Source organism: Aethina tumida, chromosome 1, assembly GCF_024364675.1.
Source record: "Aethina tumida isolate Nest 87 chromosome 1, icAetTumi1.1, whole genome shotgun sequence".
Lineage (NCBI taxonomy): Eukaryota > Metazoa > Arthropoda > Insecta > Coleoptera > Nitidulidae > Aethina > Aethina tumida.
This window is the reverse complement of record NC_065435.1, coordinates 41,258,811-41,274,290: the sequence shown is the minus strand read 5'-3', so window position 1 is coordinate 41,274,290 and position 15,480 is coordinate 41,258,811. Positions and strand designations below refer to the sequence as shown.

The 15,480-nt window shown below is 29.4% G+C and overlaps 2 protein-coding genes across 2 annotated transcripts in view; one reads left to right on the top strand and one right to left on the bottom strand.

Annotated features, from left to right (window-relative positions):
• The window catches only part of LOC109595886 (ejaculatory bulb-specific protein 3), a 117,866-nt gene that overhangs the window by 23,480 nt on the left and 78,906 nt on the right, over window positions 1–15,480 (bottom strand). The window lies entirely within an intron of this gene.
• LOC109609633 (inactive dipeptidyl peptidase 10) overlaps window positions 14,571–15,480 on the top strand; it is a 187,205-nt gene continuing 186,295 nt past the window's right edge. Inside the window, exon 1 of the mRNA XM_049961319.1 lies at window positions 14,571–14,737. Coding sequence (XP_049817276.1) covers window positions 14,651–14,737 — 87 coding nt within the window. The 5' untranslated portion in view covers window positions 14,571–14,650. The remainder of the gene's footprint in view (window positions 14,738–15,480) is intronic.

Genomic DNA, 15,480 nt, shown 5'->3' with positions numbered 1-15,480 from the left:
TTCTGGGCTTACAACAACATTGATTTTATTTTTTGTTTTATTTGCATCGCATAATATTTAATTAAACAGTGGGGAGCATTTTTACTGAAATAATAAAGAATAAAATGGTGGAGGGAAAACAATCTTATTGTAAACAATAAGCTGTTGTTGTAGTCATTTTTTAACCAGACAATGTATAATATTAAATTAGGTATGTAAAGGCTGTTGGCAAATAAGGCAGACAATTTATGTCTTGAGTTGATATATTTTTTTTGTAATTTAAAAACATCTTTTCTCCACGAATCCCTGGGGAGAAGCTAATAAAAGAAAGCAATTAGGTTGTGTTCCTTGTAACATACAAATGCTACGGTGTTAGAGAAATAAATCTTTATCCTATCTCAGAAAATACACTGCTCCAAGAAATTAACGAACCAGAAGAATAATAATTGACTATTATTAATTAATTCTGAAAATGGGAAAAATAAACTATTTGTATTGTTACATAAAAATGTGTCTCCTTTCAACGAATTCTAAAAAAACATAAAAATAATTCTAAAAAAATGGAAAATTAATAAAACTTAATCATTGTAATATATAAATTGATGAATTTTATTTAAAATTGGTATTTTTATTTAAAATTCAATTCGAATTTCGTTTTGATCTAGATTATTCAAAATTTTGATAAAAATGAGCTCCACTTCTTGAGACTGTCTGGATGTCTCCCAAGTATGTCCTAGATACCTTCGATTGGACTGGCACTGGTTAGGTGTGTGGTCCTACATTAATAAAAAATTTGGACAATATATGGAGCAGCAAAAACCTTTTCTAAAAACTGTTTGATAGAATTTTTTAGTGCTGGCCAATTCAACAAATAAAAATTATTATACTCGTTCATAAACCACATTGGAGACATTACATTATTAAATTATTAGTGAATACAACTGATGAAATGTGTCTAGCATTATTTCAAGCGAGAAATATGTTGTTTTATTGCCAGGCATTTCCAATTTTCCCGTTTCTATTAGCTGTAATGCTTTATGAGATGATGTTTAAGATGTATAAATCGAATTTTCTTCGGCAACGTTTCAAATTAATGTTCCAGTTTCATATTCGTTCGTCCCAATAAAAATGCATTTACTGTAAATCAGTGGCAGAATTTTCAATAAAAATTCAATCAACCAATACGTCTTGCCATTTAATTAAAACAAACAAAACAACAGGATTTAGTGAACGTTTTTGCCCACCCTTAATTTTCAGTGTTCCGGATGTAGATAGCTTGCGGACTATATTGGTTAGTAAAGTGGCTGTTTGGAATTTGTTTTATCTCGCCTGGTTTTGGGACAAACTGTAATTTATTGTTGTCGTTCTTTACGCACCATCACGATTGTATTCTTGTTCCTAATCCTAATTTACCAGCATGTTTTATTCAGACTTGTCCGTTCAATTTGGACGCTCATTAATAAATTAATTCGGGAAGTTTTCCATGCGGATTTTTATTTTCAATTCCGTCATTTCTTAGTTGACAACGGTTCACTCTTTTCATGACGAGGCCTTCGCTAATATAAAGACTCCCAAGCAGACATTTATATTCAGTACACTGTCGTCCGCATAAAGATACGTTTCAGTCACGTTCCGTATCGAAAAAAATCCTTTTCCTGTACGATAAACCCGGAGACATTTCCCTAAACACGCTCAAATATGTATCCAACCATTGTCCGTGTTGATAAAATGCGTTAAACACAACGGGAACGTTTTAGCGGCGGACTTGCTTGCATTGGTCACATCCGAAATTACAAAATGTGTATGATTTACAGCGTCCAACAAGCCGGACACTAATTGCATATGTAGCTGAAACATTAAAACGATGTCAGAATTGTCCGCAGTGTTTTATGATTTAAATGTTTTAAAGTTAGGGCCGGTCCGCTAAATAACAAATTCTCGTGTGCAGGAAATTACAGGCCGGAATTGGTTTTCGAAAATTGTTTAATCGTTTCGAACTTTTAAAAATTCATGGAATCGTTACAATGATGGGTGCGATTTCGAGCAGTTTTGTTTACGGATTTGACGACACTGATTTATATTTATTTGGGGATTGTTTTAATTGTATTAAAGCATGTAAATTATTTATTTTCAATTTACGATCGATGTTACATTTATTATTGTTTTTTCAATGTAAATATTTATTGTTCAGCTAGCTATATTTAATGTCTATAAATAAAAATATGGAATCAAAAAATAATAAAGTTGAACAAAGTATTTTTATAAAAACATATTTAAAATATACATGTGTTTTAAGTTGGGACTTCAAAAATTAACTTTTGAAATCCTGATGAACCATTTTTTTTTCAAATAAAAAGGCTTAAATTGTCTCCACCATTTGAAAAATGGTCTATAACTTTTTTGTAATAGTTTATGACTCTTACTTACGGTTATTTTTTAGAAACAAAAACCAATAAAATAGTAACCACCCAGAAAAAATAGTAAATATTAAATCACTAATATAAATGATTCAAGTAATAATTATAATAAAAAATTAGCACAATTATTGGAACAAAGGTGCCATTTTTAATTTATAAGATTGTCCTCGATGTCTTTAATTCGGGTTGGAATAGAATTGACTTCATAAGGGAGAGTTCCAATATACTAACAAAGAAATTTTATACTTTAAATGGAGAAATTAACTATAATAAAACCACTAGGTTTCATACTTTGAGCGTTATATACTTAAATATAATTTTTAATTTATTTTTAATCTAAACTGTAGACGTATTTTTGGGAGGAACCAAATGATTATGATTTTATCCACTTGAAATTATTTTCTTCTCTTACATGGCCCACTGTTAAGGTGATAATTATTAATTTTCAAGTTAAATTTTTTAGATTTTATAGAGTTTAATTAATATTTTTTTTTAATTTTATTTCTTTTTTGTTAATCTTAATTTTTTAAATTATATAAATTTAATTTGCTAATTTTATTTTTTTATACAATTGATAAAATTAAATTTTTCCAGCTTAATTTTCTAAATTAAAAAAAAAAAAATTAAATTGATAATTAAATTAAATTTAATTTTTTTAAATTTCATAAATTTAAACTGCTAATTTTATTCTTTTTTTTAAATTTAATTGCTAAATTTTAATTTTTTGATAATAATTTTATTAATTTCATAAATTTAGCTGTTATTTTTATATTATTTTATTTAATTTTTATTTTTTTTAAATTAATTTTTGTAAATTTAAATTGATAATTTTTTTACTATTTTTTTTTTAATTTCATAAATTTTGTTTTATTTATTTTAATTTTTTGAATTTTATAAATTTAATTAGTTAATTTCATTTTTATTTTATACAATTGGTAAATTACAGACTTAACTTATTTTTAATATTTTTAGCTTAATTCATTAATTTTAGTAAATTTAAATAATTAATTTTAATTTTTTGTTTTAATTATTTTAATTTTATAAACTTAAATTAATAATTTTAGTTTTTTAATCTTAATTTTTTTAATCTAATAAATTTAATTAGTTAATTTCATTTTTATTTTATTCAATTGGTAAATTATGATTTTTTAAGACTCAAAAAATTGGAATTAATAATTGAAATTTAATTTTAATTTTTAATCTTAATTCTATAAATTTCATAAATTTAAACTGCTATTTTTTAATTTATTTCGTTATATTTAATTTTTTAAGCTTAATTCATTAATTATTGATTTAAATTGATAGTTTTTTATTATTTTTTAAATTTAATTGATAAATATTAATTGTTTGCTTTATTTATATTATTGTTTGTTTTATTTTATTTTTATTTTATAAATTTATATTAATAATTTTAATTTTGCAATCTTAATTTTATAAATTTAAATTTTCATTCTCATTTTTTTTAATGTAATTCGTAATTTTAATTTTTTAAGCATATTTACTTTGTTAATTTTATATATTTATTTTACTAATTTAAATTTTTTTAATTGATTATTCTTAAATCTTATAGTAAATACAAATAAAAATGATAATAAAATAATCCAGTTTAAGTAATAATATTATAATTCATCTAATTATAATGTCATTTTTTATATTATAGGAACATATTCAAGGAAAACCTTGAAGTGTATCAAAACAGACAGAGTGATTTACTTATAAATTTGATTATTAGAGGAAAGGATAATATTGTGGTTCGAAGATGCAACAGTTTATTTTCGTCACGTTTTAGTATCTCATCATAGCAAACATGACAAGACAATGATGCTCGATGAATCTCTCTAAAACACACACAACACCATTATCTGGTTGAAGGCTTAATCTTGTTCCAGCGCCAAACTTCATCCATCAACAATGCCGGGCCAGGAGTAGGTGTTCGGTCGGCATCTCAGAAAATTCTCGACCGAAACATGTGCGGCATCCGTTAATAAAAACCGGCAAATAGAACGGACCATGGCGAGGGGGATGCTCGCAATGCGACATTGAGGCACTAGTGGGCAAACAAGTGGTTTCGCGGCTCCAGGATCTCACCTAGTCGCGAGGCATTGCACACGGAATTCCAGTGCAAACATGCTGTCGTCATGGCAACGCGACTGGTATACAATCGTTTGAGTGGTGCGAATGACACGCTCTATCTTTAAGGGAATTCAGTCCGTGGTCCATATTCCGAGCTAAGATGCTCCATGAAAAACACACTAGATTTATTAAGACGTCCACGTTTCAACGGAAATTATTGCGCAAGAAAAGTGCCGATATAGATACAGAACAGGCACATAAAAGTAATACGTATTTTGTTACATGATAATGGGCCATTACTTTTAGTTCCGAGACCCTGATTAGATCCAAGTAATTGCACTGTTGCGTTCGTAATAATGTTTATCTATTGTTCAGTTTATGTCGTCTAGTGTTTCCCTATTACTTCTTTTGTTTTTTCCGTATTCAAGCACACGAACGTAACACTATACATTTAAAATAAGGCTCGGGTAACACTGTTTTCGATCTGGTTGGACACCCTTAAAAATACATCATTCCCTATGGCGTGACTAACTAAAAACTGGGTAATTTGTTGGCATTTATTACAAGGTGGACGTAATTTATCGCTAGTGCCAATTCACGCACCCAAATATGTCCATAATATTCAGTTATTCAACGTTTCTTTTGTCCGTGGTATCATATATTCTCAGTTGTACCCCTCGATAACGTTATGCCGAATTTTTATTGCACCTACTTATTAATATGTATGTAAAACATTTACATTTTTTTCTGTTAAAATTTTTGTATTTACAGTTTATTTGGTGGCGCTCCAATATCTGTGAATACTAATCACAAAACAATAGTGCAAATTCGATTGCACGTTAATATTCAATATACACTATTCTATTGTGCCGTGTTTATATTGTCGTACTCCAATTAATCATCGGTTTTGGGTAGTTTTCAACAATTTCGTTTATTGATAATAAATAAAAGCTGTGTAGATTATAAATAAAATTTAACAAATTTGTTTGATGTGGCTTATTGCTACGTTGCCTGCAAAAACATTCATAAATAATAAAATCGTTCGATATTATATTTGAAATCAATAAATTTTACAACCTAACATAATCGTAAACTTTAAGCCAGGCATTAACAAACCAAGAAACTGTAAAATGTGCAGAATTATGCCGGTAACCGATTAAGGTTTGTGACTAATAAAATTTAATGTTAAAATGTAATCATAAGTGGGCATATAATTTTTTTCAATTTATACAATGTATATTATGTTAGTAATATATAAACGAAATATATTGTATAGATTTAATAAAGAGTTTTTTATTTCACACACCTTAATTTAAATTAAATTAAATGGTTTATATTTATTAGTTTCGCAGTTTAACAAAATAGTCCAATAAGTGAAGCAATCAGCGAATCCTTAAAATTTACTGATTCAGAAAATAACTTGAATAACGAGAACATTACTCTTTGGGCTTTGAGAGAAAATTAATGTCATCGATTTAACTGAGAAACAAATAATATAAGAGACATTGGAGAGTAATATTAACAATGTAGACGAGTTTTTCAGAATCAGAGGATGAAGTAAATGTAGAGAAAGTCAAACATGCAGATGCTGCCAATGGGCTGAGGAGAATATTTTCCCCATAGGAGACATATTACTACTGAGAGGGCTCAAAGAAAGCTGCACACAAAATGGTCCAAACTAAAGTAGGCTGATTACAATATACCATACATATAATGTTTAGTTAGTGTATTATGTAGAGTGTATTGTTTAATATTTAGCTTTCATGAGTTTCTTTATTTTAATTTAAAATAAATTTATGTTATTTTCAAAACAAAATAATTTAAATTATACTGTACACACTGTGTGTCTTTTGAGGTAAAAATTTGCAGCTCTAGATGGTCATTATTTTAAATTTTTATATATTTAGTAGACAAAAATAAATAACAATCCATTTCTTGTAAAATTTTTGTGGATTTGTACATATCTTATTGGGTTAATTCCAATCGAGTTGAAAATATATGGGACCGTCTTCAAAGACAAATTTACACACCGAACCACCATTCTCAAAATTTATTTGTGTTCTAATTTTGTGTATGCCAAGGAGGATAGAGTTGATAGAACACTTTTTTATTTTAATTAACTTTCCTTCATTAACCCAATATGATATTACTGTTATTACTGGTTTGAAAGTTCTATTGTTGATGAATTTATGTTTAATTTAAGTAGGAGATTACATTGTTTATTAAAACTTATTTTATAGAATGAAAACATACACAGAAATATCAATTTCATTGTACCTTTCATAGGAAAACTTGTATCCTATTCCATTAAATAAGCATGGCAAAGGAATTGATGATACCGTTGTAAAACTGCCAGGACCAGTAAATCCATTCAATAAGTTTAGCAAAGCAAAACTGGACCAAACACAAAATTCTAAACAAAGGATTTACTATTTATTTCCCGTCGGCTAGTTTGTAGGTACGTTTTGTATTGTTGGACGAAATTAATTACCAGCATATGGATTTGTTTATTGCAGTCCCATTCATCACCAATTCGACGTGCGTGATTTGTAAAAAAACATCCTAAAATAATTCGCGTGTCCCGTCTAGTTGCCAGCCGTTTAAATATCAAATTCGAGTTGTTGGGCCGTATTTGCGGTTCACTTAGTCGGAACGTGTGGGTAGACATGGAGCCAGAATTGAAAATTGATGATGCTGTTGTTAAACCGACAGAAGCAGCCTCTTCGTTCGATGCGTCTGGTCGCAGACAAATAAAATTCGAAAACCGATTGACCGGTCAACGTTCATTCCACATGCAGACTATATTGTTCAAATATTTGTAGTGTGTCACCAAATTAATTACTTACACTTCGTTGGATGGTGGCACAATGGACGATTGTTTAACGTTTACCGCGGCGTAAAATTTTGTTTTATTTGCGTCAAAGTTACGATGAATTTAAAAAATTGTCAAATAAAGAAGTCTCAACAGAGTAGTCGAATTTAAACGCGCGGTGCGGCGTTAGGGCCGAGACAATTTCATAATATGTAAATTCGGCGTCCAATTTTCTCAACTCCCGTCTTTTATTTCTTTATTTTGCCCCGGTAAATTAATATCTGACTTTCACTTACCAGAAAAGCACGTAACACAAACACAGGTTAGTTAGAAGGGAAAATCCTTTAACAAAAGGATCTCCAACAATGGCGTTAAATTATACAGAAGGAGCCACTGAAAACATAGCCGTCAGCAAATATTGCCACGTCGAGTAGTTGGCTCTCATTTTTATCTTAACTTTTCCAATCTCGAGAAGACAACTGATACATTAGCCATAATCAATTTATTAATTAGCAGTTATCCTCACATTTTCTGCGATTTCAATTATTTCATAAAGGCTCGGGTCTAATTAACATTTGTATCGAAAAGAAGATGACAAAATGTATTCTTAATCACCTGACCAAAACACATTCATAGGTATTTTCAAATCTAAAATAACTCAAGTAATCCGGATACCCCACTACTCCTGATGTACTCCGAAATTATTTGACAAGGACTATTGAAGTTATATTTGAAATGTTTCTATTTAATTTAGTTCAAAGTTCACAGCTGGCTTGCAATGCATTTTCCCATTATATAACATATTATTTGATGTTTAACTCAAATGAAAATGCAGTAAAAAAGTTCATAGAAATTGCCCTTTTAAAAAATATAAATATTAATCTTCATGACTATCTGACCCAAATATATTCTTAGTTATTTTTAAAATAAAAAAAATTAAAATAACTCCAGTAATCCGGATACCCTATTAGTCCGGATATACACCGGAATGATTCTGCCTGGACTATTGAAGTTATACTATATATGATTTATTTGAAATGTTTCTATTTAATTTAGTCCACAGTCCACAACTTGATTTATGGATTTTTCCATTATATAATATATAATTTGATGTTTAATACAGTTCAAAATGCAGTATAAAAGTCCGCAGTAAGTGCAAGTTTAAAAGTTCAGTTCTAATTAACATTTTTGCAGGAAAAAGTAAGAAAATATGAATATATTAATCTTTATGACGATCTCAGACAAACACATTCTTAGGTATTTCAAAAATCTAAACTAACTCCAATGATCCGGATATCTCAATAGTCAGACTATCTATCGAAATTATAATGTATATGATATATTTGAAATGTTTCTATTTAAGGTATTTCACAGTTCACAAATGGCTTTATGGATTTTTTCATTATATAACATATAATTTGACGTTTAACCCAAATGAAAATGCAGCATATAATTCCACAGTAAAATGCACTTTTAAAAGCTCAGTTCTAATTAACATTTATGCCGGGGAAAAAAAAATGACAAAATATGAATATTAATCTTCATGACGACCTGACCTAAATTTCTTGGGGGGAAAATAATGTAAATGTCTTGGCAGTAATACAAATGTGCAACATTGAAATTAACATTCTCAAGTCGCATCCCATTTTAGCTATACTTACTTTAATTAAATCTGTTTGCGGAAATTATTTATATCTTAAGTTAATTAAAGACAAAATGTAAACCAGATCCCGCGTACGACTCAGTTTTTGAGAGAACTGATCGCCGAAAACTACTCTAATAAGCAAAATAACTTTTTACTATCTGCGTCCTTATTTGAGCACGGGTCCTTTCTTCTTCGGTAATTTATTGCTTTTCGGCGAGAACTTATTTCGATCGGATAAGAGCGTCCGTAACATTTATCAACGAAAAAAGGCGACTCCCAGTTAAATGTAACGTGAAAAATTAATTTTTTAGTTAATTATCCTAGGATATTATCTTTCTTTCTTTTGCGGTTTTCCCCCGTAACTCGACAAGTGCTTTTTTAAGGGGGGTATTAAATTTAAGCTCAATTAATTTGGCAACCACTCTATTTTAAATATTTTCCTTCGTGTAATTCATCATGTTTTAACACAAATTATAATTCAGTCTTGATAGTAGAAAGTGAACGTATCTGACATTTGAAATGTTATTGTATTTATTATTATTATTATTTATTTTCTTTGAGAAATCGACTTATTATTTAGAATAGAAAATTTAGAGAAGTGGAGAATTGCAAAAATGGAAAGATAGAAAATGTAAAATTGGAAAAATGTAAATTTGTAAAATTGGAAATTTGAGAAAGAGGAGAATTGGAAATTTGGAAAGGTAGAGAATTGGTAAAATTATCAATTAAAAAATTGGAAAAAGGAAACAAGGAAAAGGGAAAAAAGGAAAATGAAAGAAAAGAAAAAGAAAAGGAAAAACGAAAAAAGGAAAAAGGAAAGAGGAAAAAATAAAAAGGAAGAAATGAAAAAGGATAAAAGGAAAAGGGAAAAGGAAAAAAGGGAAAAGGAAAAAAGAAAAACCTGTTTCTACTAAAATTTTTAAAAACATTTTTTTAACATCACACTGCCTGATCCAGAATTGTCTCAGAAATCCAAAAATGTAAAAATATTCAGGGTATTCCATTAAAAAATTCGAAAACGGAACCATTTCCGGTGAAACCGGATGTGACCGAAAAGTGAAAAATATTCGAAAATTCTCCTCACTCCATATCATTTACCTATACCAAATCTCATTTTGATATACCGAGTGTTCTAGAAGTTATACCTTATTTAATGGATTCATTGACACCCGGTATATCTAAAAATGTGTTTATTTAACATCCTAATTAATATTAAATAAGAAATGATAAAATATATAATGAATGAATGAATATCTTTCTTTCTTTTGTGTCTTTCCTTCGTCAAGCGTTTTTTAAGGGCGCTTTAAATTTAAGCTCAATTAATTTGGCAACGACTCCACTTTAAATATTTCCTTTTAAGTAATTCATCATGTTCCAACACAAATTATCATTCATTATTCTTCATAAGAAGAAACCGAAAGTCTCGATGGCTCACTAAATTAGGATGTTTCAAAGTGATTTATTTTTTTTATGCCGCCAAACACAATTGAATTTATTTCGAACTTTTCCACGCAACGATCTTTTCAATATCAAGAGCCGTAAAGAAAAAGTTCGCAGCGGGAAAATATTTTCGTCTGGGAAAGTTGGCGTTCTGCAAATAGCAGACGCCCTATAAATTCACTGTTAAATTTATGTGGCCTGGAAGATTTGACCTGCATTTAACAAGTTTGTCTGGCGCAAGTATAAATACAGATAAATGTGCTCAATTTGAAAACCTCATTAACCATTTAACGTGAGTTACCGCTGCGCTTTCAGATTTAATATTAAACGTGCAGTTCCTAAAATTTCGTCTAATAGAAAAATAAATAATTGAAACGTGCCGCAGTGCGTACATTCGCGACATCGGTTCCCGTGCGTCTTCGTGAACGAAAAAACAATTTTACACAACCATCTTTTTTTCTTTATATGCTTTCCGGTTTGTTGAAATTGCCGGATCCGATTCGTATGTACAGAATCTGTTTTATGTGTCGGCAGTAAAATTCCTCCGGCCAGATATTGGCGGGAAACGTTCAGGACTCAAACGTATCAGGAACGATTCGAATGATGACGGTTTGTTGCGGAGAATGGCACGAAAAAGGTGGGATTTAATTGAAAGGTTGGAGAGATATGCTTTGGCATGAAGGGTGGGTGAAAAAAGGGATAATTTTATTCCGGTATCTGGGACGTTTTAAATAAAATCCAATTGCCCGTTTAAATTTAACTGTAGCAATTATTCGTACATTCGGAGATAACGAATGTTGAAGGTGGAATTGAAGTATTGATTTCACATGTTAATGTCTGAAATTCCTTGGTGATTGTCAGGAGGAAATGGTTGATGTTGGAACTCCTGCAGCGATTTATTTCTGTGTTTATTTTATGTCAAGTGCTTTAACATCAATTTGTTATTCGCAACAATGGAAAATGTATGGTATTGGAAAAATACTTCATTCGTATCATTCAAGGGGCTTTTTGCCAGATTTGTTTGATATATTGGCAAAGCTCTTGTTTGTTCTTTTATCTGCATATATCAGATTTTCGATGTGTTAGTACCTATATAAATTTCATTTTTGTGACGAATTCAAAAGTCATATTTTATATTCATCGTTAATAAATTCTAAAAGTAATAAGCTTCTTTTATTGTATCGTGTAAGCATGTGTTTAAGTAACTTTGTTCTATATAATTTACTTAATTTATTTTATATATTTCACTTATTTGTTCGTTTAATAATTTAGATTTGTTACAAAAAATGTGTAAAAAAATATTAACAACTGTTGTTTGTTATAGAATGCTTGTTATATTTTAAATCGGTTGATTCTGATTAGAAAGAAATGTGAATTTTGAATTATAAAAGCTTCTACTTATCAAATAACCTAAAAAATTAATATGAATTTCTCGGGTGACTAAACAGTGGATGTCTTCGTCTGAAATCCAGAAATTATTATTTGCATAAGTGTAGAAAAAAATTATCAACAAAAGGGGTCCTGAAAATACGTTGAACATATTTTCTAAAGATACATTTAAGACATTTGAGTATACACACTGAGATCATTTTCCATATGCTTTATTATAATCTTCTGGCAGCATCAAATACTGAAAAGATAAAACTATTATATGACTTCAATTTGGCTGAATAGAAATCGATACACTAGCATCAAAAGAAATAATTTTCTTTGATCCATCTATATTTTATACGTTTTTTACATTTACTCTTAGAGAGACAAATATAACAATTCTATAAAATTGAATTTTGTGAGGTTAATTTAGTTTTTATGTCTTTCAAATTCCTTTTAAAGATTTTTGTAAGAAATATATAAGCAAAAAATCCTGACAACTTCTTAGCATGTTAGTTTTTATAACATACATCTATATAGGGTGACTTACTTAACATATTCATTAGAAGTTTATGGAGAACAGAAAAAGTATTGATTAAAATTTTTTATAGCAATTATAATTTGATCCTAATTTTTTTGAATAAAGTGAAGTGATATCAACTGTGATATTTTAGTAGAACAACATGTATATTTTTAGATTTTTAAATTCTATATGAAAATGAATATAAAGTAGGTATATCCTGTCCTATACTTAAACTCAGTAGTTTTTTTTTCCTCAAAATTGTATAATATTAGGGAGTACCAATAATGGTTCCTTATATGATTATTATTGGTTAACGTGTATACCAAAAAAGGACTATACACCATCAAAATTGGTGACTTGACAGACATTTTAGTTAGATCAGAAAACTATCAAAAATTTTTGGAAAAAAAAAAATAATAACTCAAAGTATAAGTATAGGACAGAAAATACACAATTACAAGTAGAATTTAAAAATTTAAAAATATACAGGGTGTTCCATTTAAAATAACAAAGTTGATGTTACTTTTGACCAAACCTGAAATGAAATTTTTTTTATAGCAATTTATGATTGCTATAAAACCAATATCTTTTCCATTCTCCATATACTTCTAATGAATACTTTATGTGAACCATCCTGTATACACTATACATTTTTTTGAGCAACAAAAACATAATTTAATTAAAAATTAATGAAATAACCTGATATTTCTTGAAATATGTGGAATAGGATTTTTCTTTATCAAAAATTAATCGAAAATTGTTTATAATTTTTTTTTGACATACCTTTTAATGAACAACAAACGTGGAACACCCTTTATAGTAGTAGGATAGTTTCTTGTGAATTGACTTTGCCATTTTAAGTACATTCTATAAATAGTTTGGATTTATTTCACTTTTAATATCAAGTGTACATAGCAAGAGACAGTAATTCAATAGGAAAAGGCACATTTTACTTTAAGGAATCATAACTAGGAGCGAAATTACTTGTCACTTGGCCACAGTTTTATCCCGACTGTCTAATGTAAGGAAAAATTTAATTATAAAAAATTTTGGACTTTTTTGATTTGATGTATTATTAAATTAAAATGTTAACGAGGCATTAAATATTGTGAAACAAAATAACGTATTTGAAAAATGAAAATTATATTCTAAAATTAAAATTGTTACCAAATTACCACAGAATTTTTTTCTGACAACTAACTCAATCAATCAAAATCAATTCTTTTTTCCAATTTAACATTTAAGATATAGTTAATAATATTGATAATATAATATTATTTCTATATTGAGAATATTTGCCATATTTTTTATTACAACCACTTTCCAGAAACTCTTAAAATTAAGTGGTGGTGGTACACTGAAAAAAACATTCAGTTTGGCAGAACAGAAGTCGATATATTAGCATCAAAAGAGAATTTTCTTTAATGTATCTTTTATAACAAGTCAGTGGGAGACTGATGATGATTATAAAATTAATAAATTTTATGATGTTTTTTTTTGTTGTTTTTCACAATCAAAATTTTTCAAATTTTAATATTATCACCAAAATGTCTGAACACAGACAGTCATTAAACTATTAACAGTGGAACTATTATATTTTTTGAATAGTGCCAAATATTTTTTCGAATTGTAAATTCTCGACAGAAAAATTTGATCTGTTATTGAAATAAAAAATATAAACCATTTCCAACTGGCACTAAAGATTGTTTGTGAAATGGAAATACTGTGTTCGAAAAATGTAAAAACTCGAATTACACTCTGAAAACAAAAAAGCCTCCAGGCCATCAGAAAATATTTCCTGTAGAAAAAAATACACATCCAATGAAACTGTTCATGTAATATCACATTTCAGTTCGCCCCATTACATAAAATCATGGTAAAACAAACGAAAGCAAATTTTGGGAAGCATCCTCTCCACTCAAAACTCAACAACGGGCCGTGCCAAATGGCGTGGCCGAAGAGTTAGCCGAACTCCCGAACCGTCGCAAAATAAACATATTACAAGACCTTAACACCGCGATCAACCGTTTCCAGAAGAGCGGTAAAGTTTTCGACCGCACCGTCCCGAGGAGTTAAAAGGGGTGCCGCCGTAAGCAGGCCGCAAAACCGCTTAACAAAAACACGGGGTGTTGATATGCAGAGAACGTGTGGCTGGTGGCGTGGCGGTGGTGCGGCGCCGGTCGTCGCTCGTCGCGTGTTTTTCAGGAAACCGTCCCGATGGCCGCCTCTCTCTCGCCGTTCCTCAGTAGTCACGGCCTTTTCGGCGCGATGACGTCGCGACGCTGCGAGTGACTGCGTGCGTTCCGCATCTCACCTGTTGTTGTTTCCGTCTACGGCCCGCGTTGTTCTTGTTTTGTTGTTGGCGGGTGCGACGTGCGATCCGGTCCGGGATGCAGACCAACGTGCACATCGACACCAAGAACCTGAGGCCCTCGCCCGAGCACAGGATCAAGGGACAGAACAAACGGGCCCTAGAAGTAAGTTTAACTTACTTTGTGCTAAGTTTTTTTACTTTTTTTTATATAATTTTTTTACGTTTGGTAGCTGAGACGAAAAAGTACCATACTACAATAATTTTAGTAGGTCAAATTTATATTTAAAAAACTATTGATAGGCAGAAGAAACTTGATAAATTTACTATGAATGTAAATGAGTTGATTAACGCTGAATAAAACTTTTACATTAAGTTGGTTTGATTGAATTGTTTTAAAAGCCTTGACCAAATGGAATCTAATAAATCACAATGTAATTAGATTAAAATCAAGGATTTTTATTGCTCTTATCCTGAATAATTAGCGTTTTCTTATGTAGTAAGTATATTAAATCAAATTTAAAAATAACACAATGTTTAAATATTTTATAAATAATTATTGAAATTATTATATTCATACTTGTAAATCAAAATTAAAATTGACCTTGATTAATAATTTATTTAATATAAAATTTACAAAATAAATAAATCATATTTATTTAATAAATTATTTGGTCAAATAAACAGTCATATGAATTAATGAAATTAACTGCACATAACTACGCAGTTTTTGATATTAATTGGAAATTGCAATGTTCATTTTAAAATTCCTTTAAAGTTATTTTTCAATAATTCCCCTAAAATATGAAACATGTTTATAAATTTAATGAATATTTGTAACAAAATAAATACTGAAAAATTCAATACTTTCGGCGTACATATAAAATAAATTCTTCTGGGAGTTAAAAA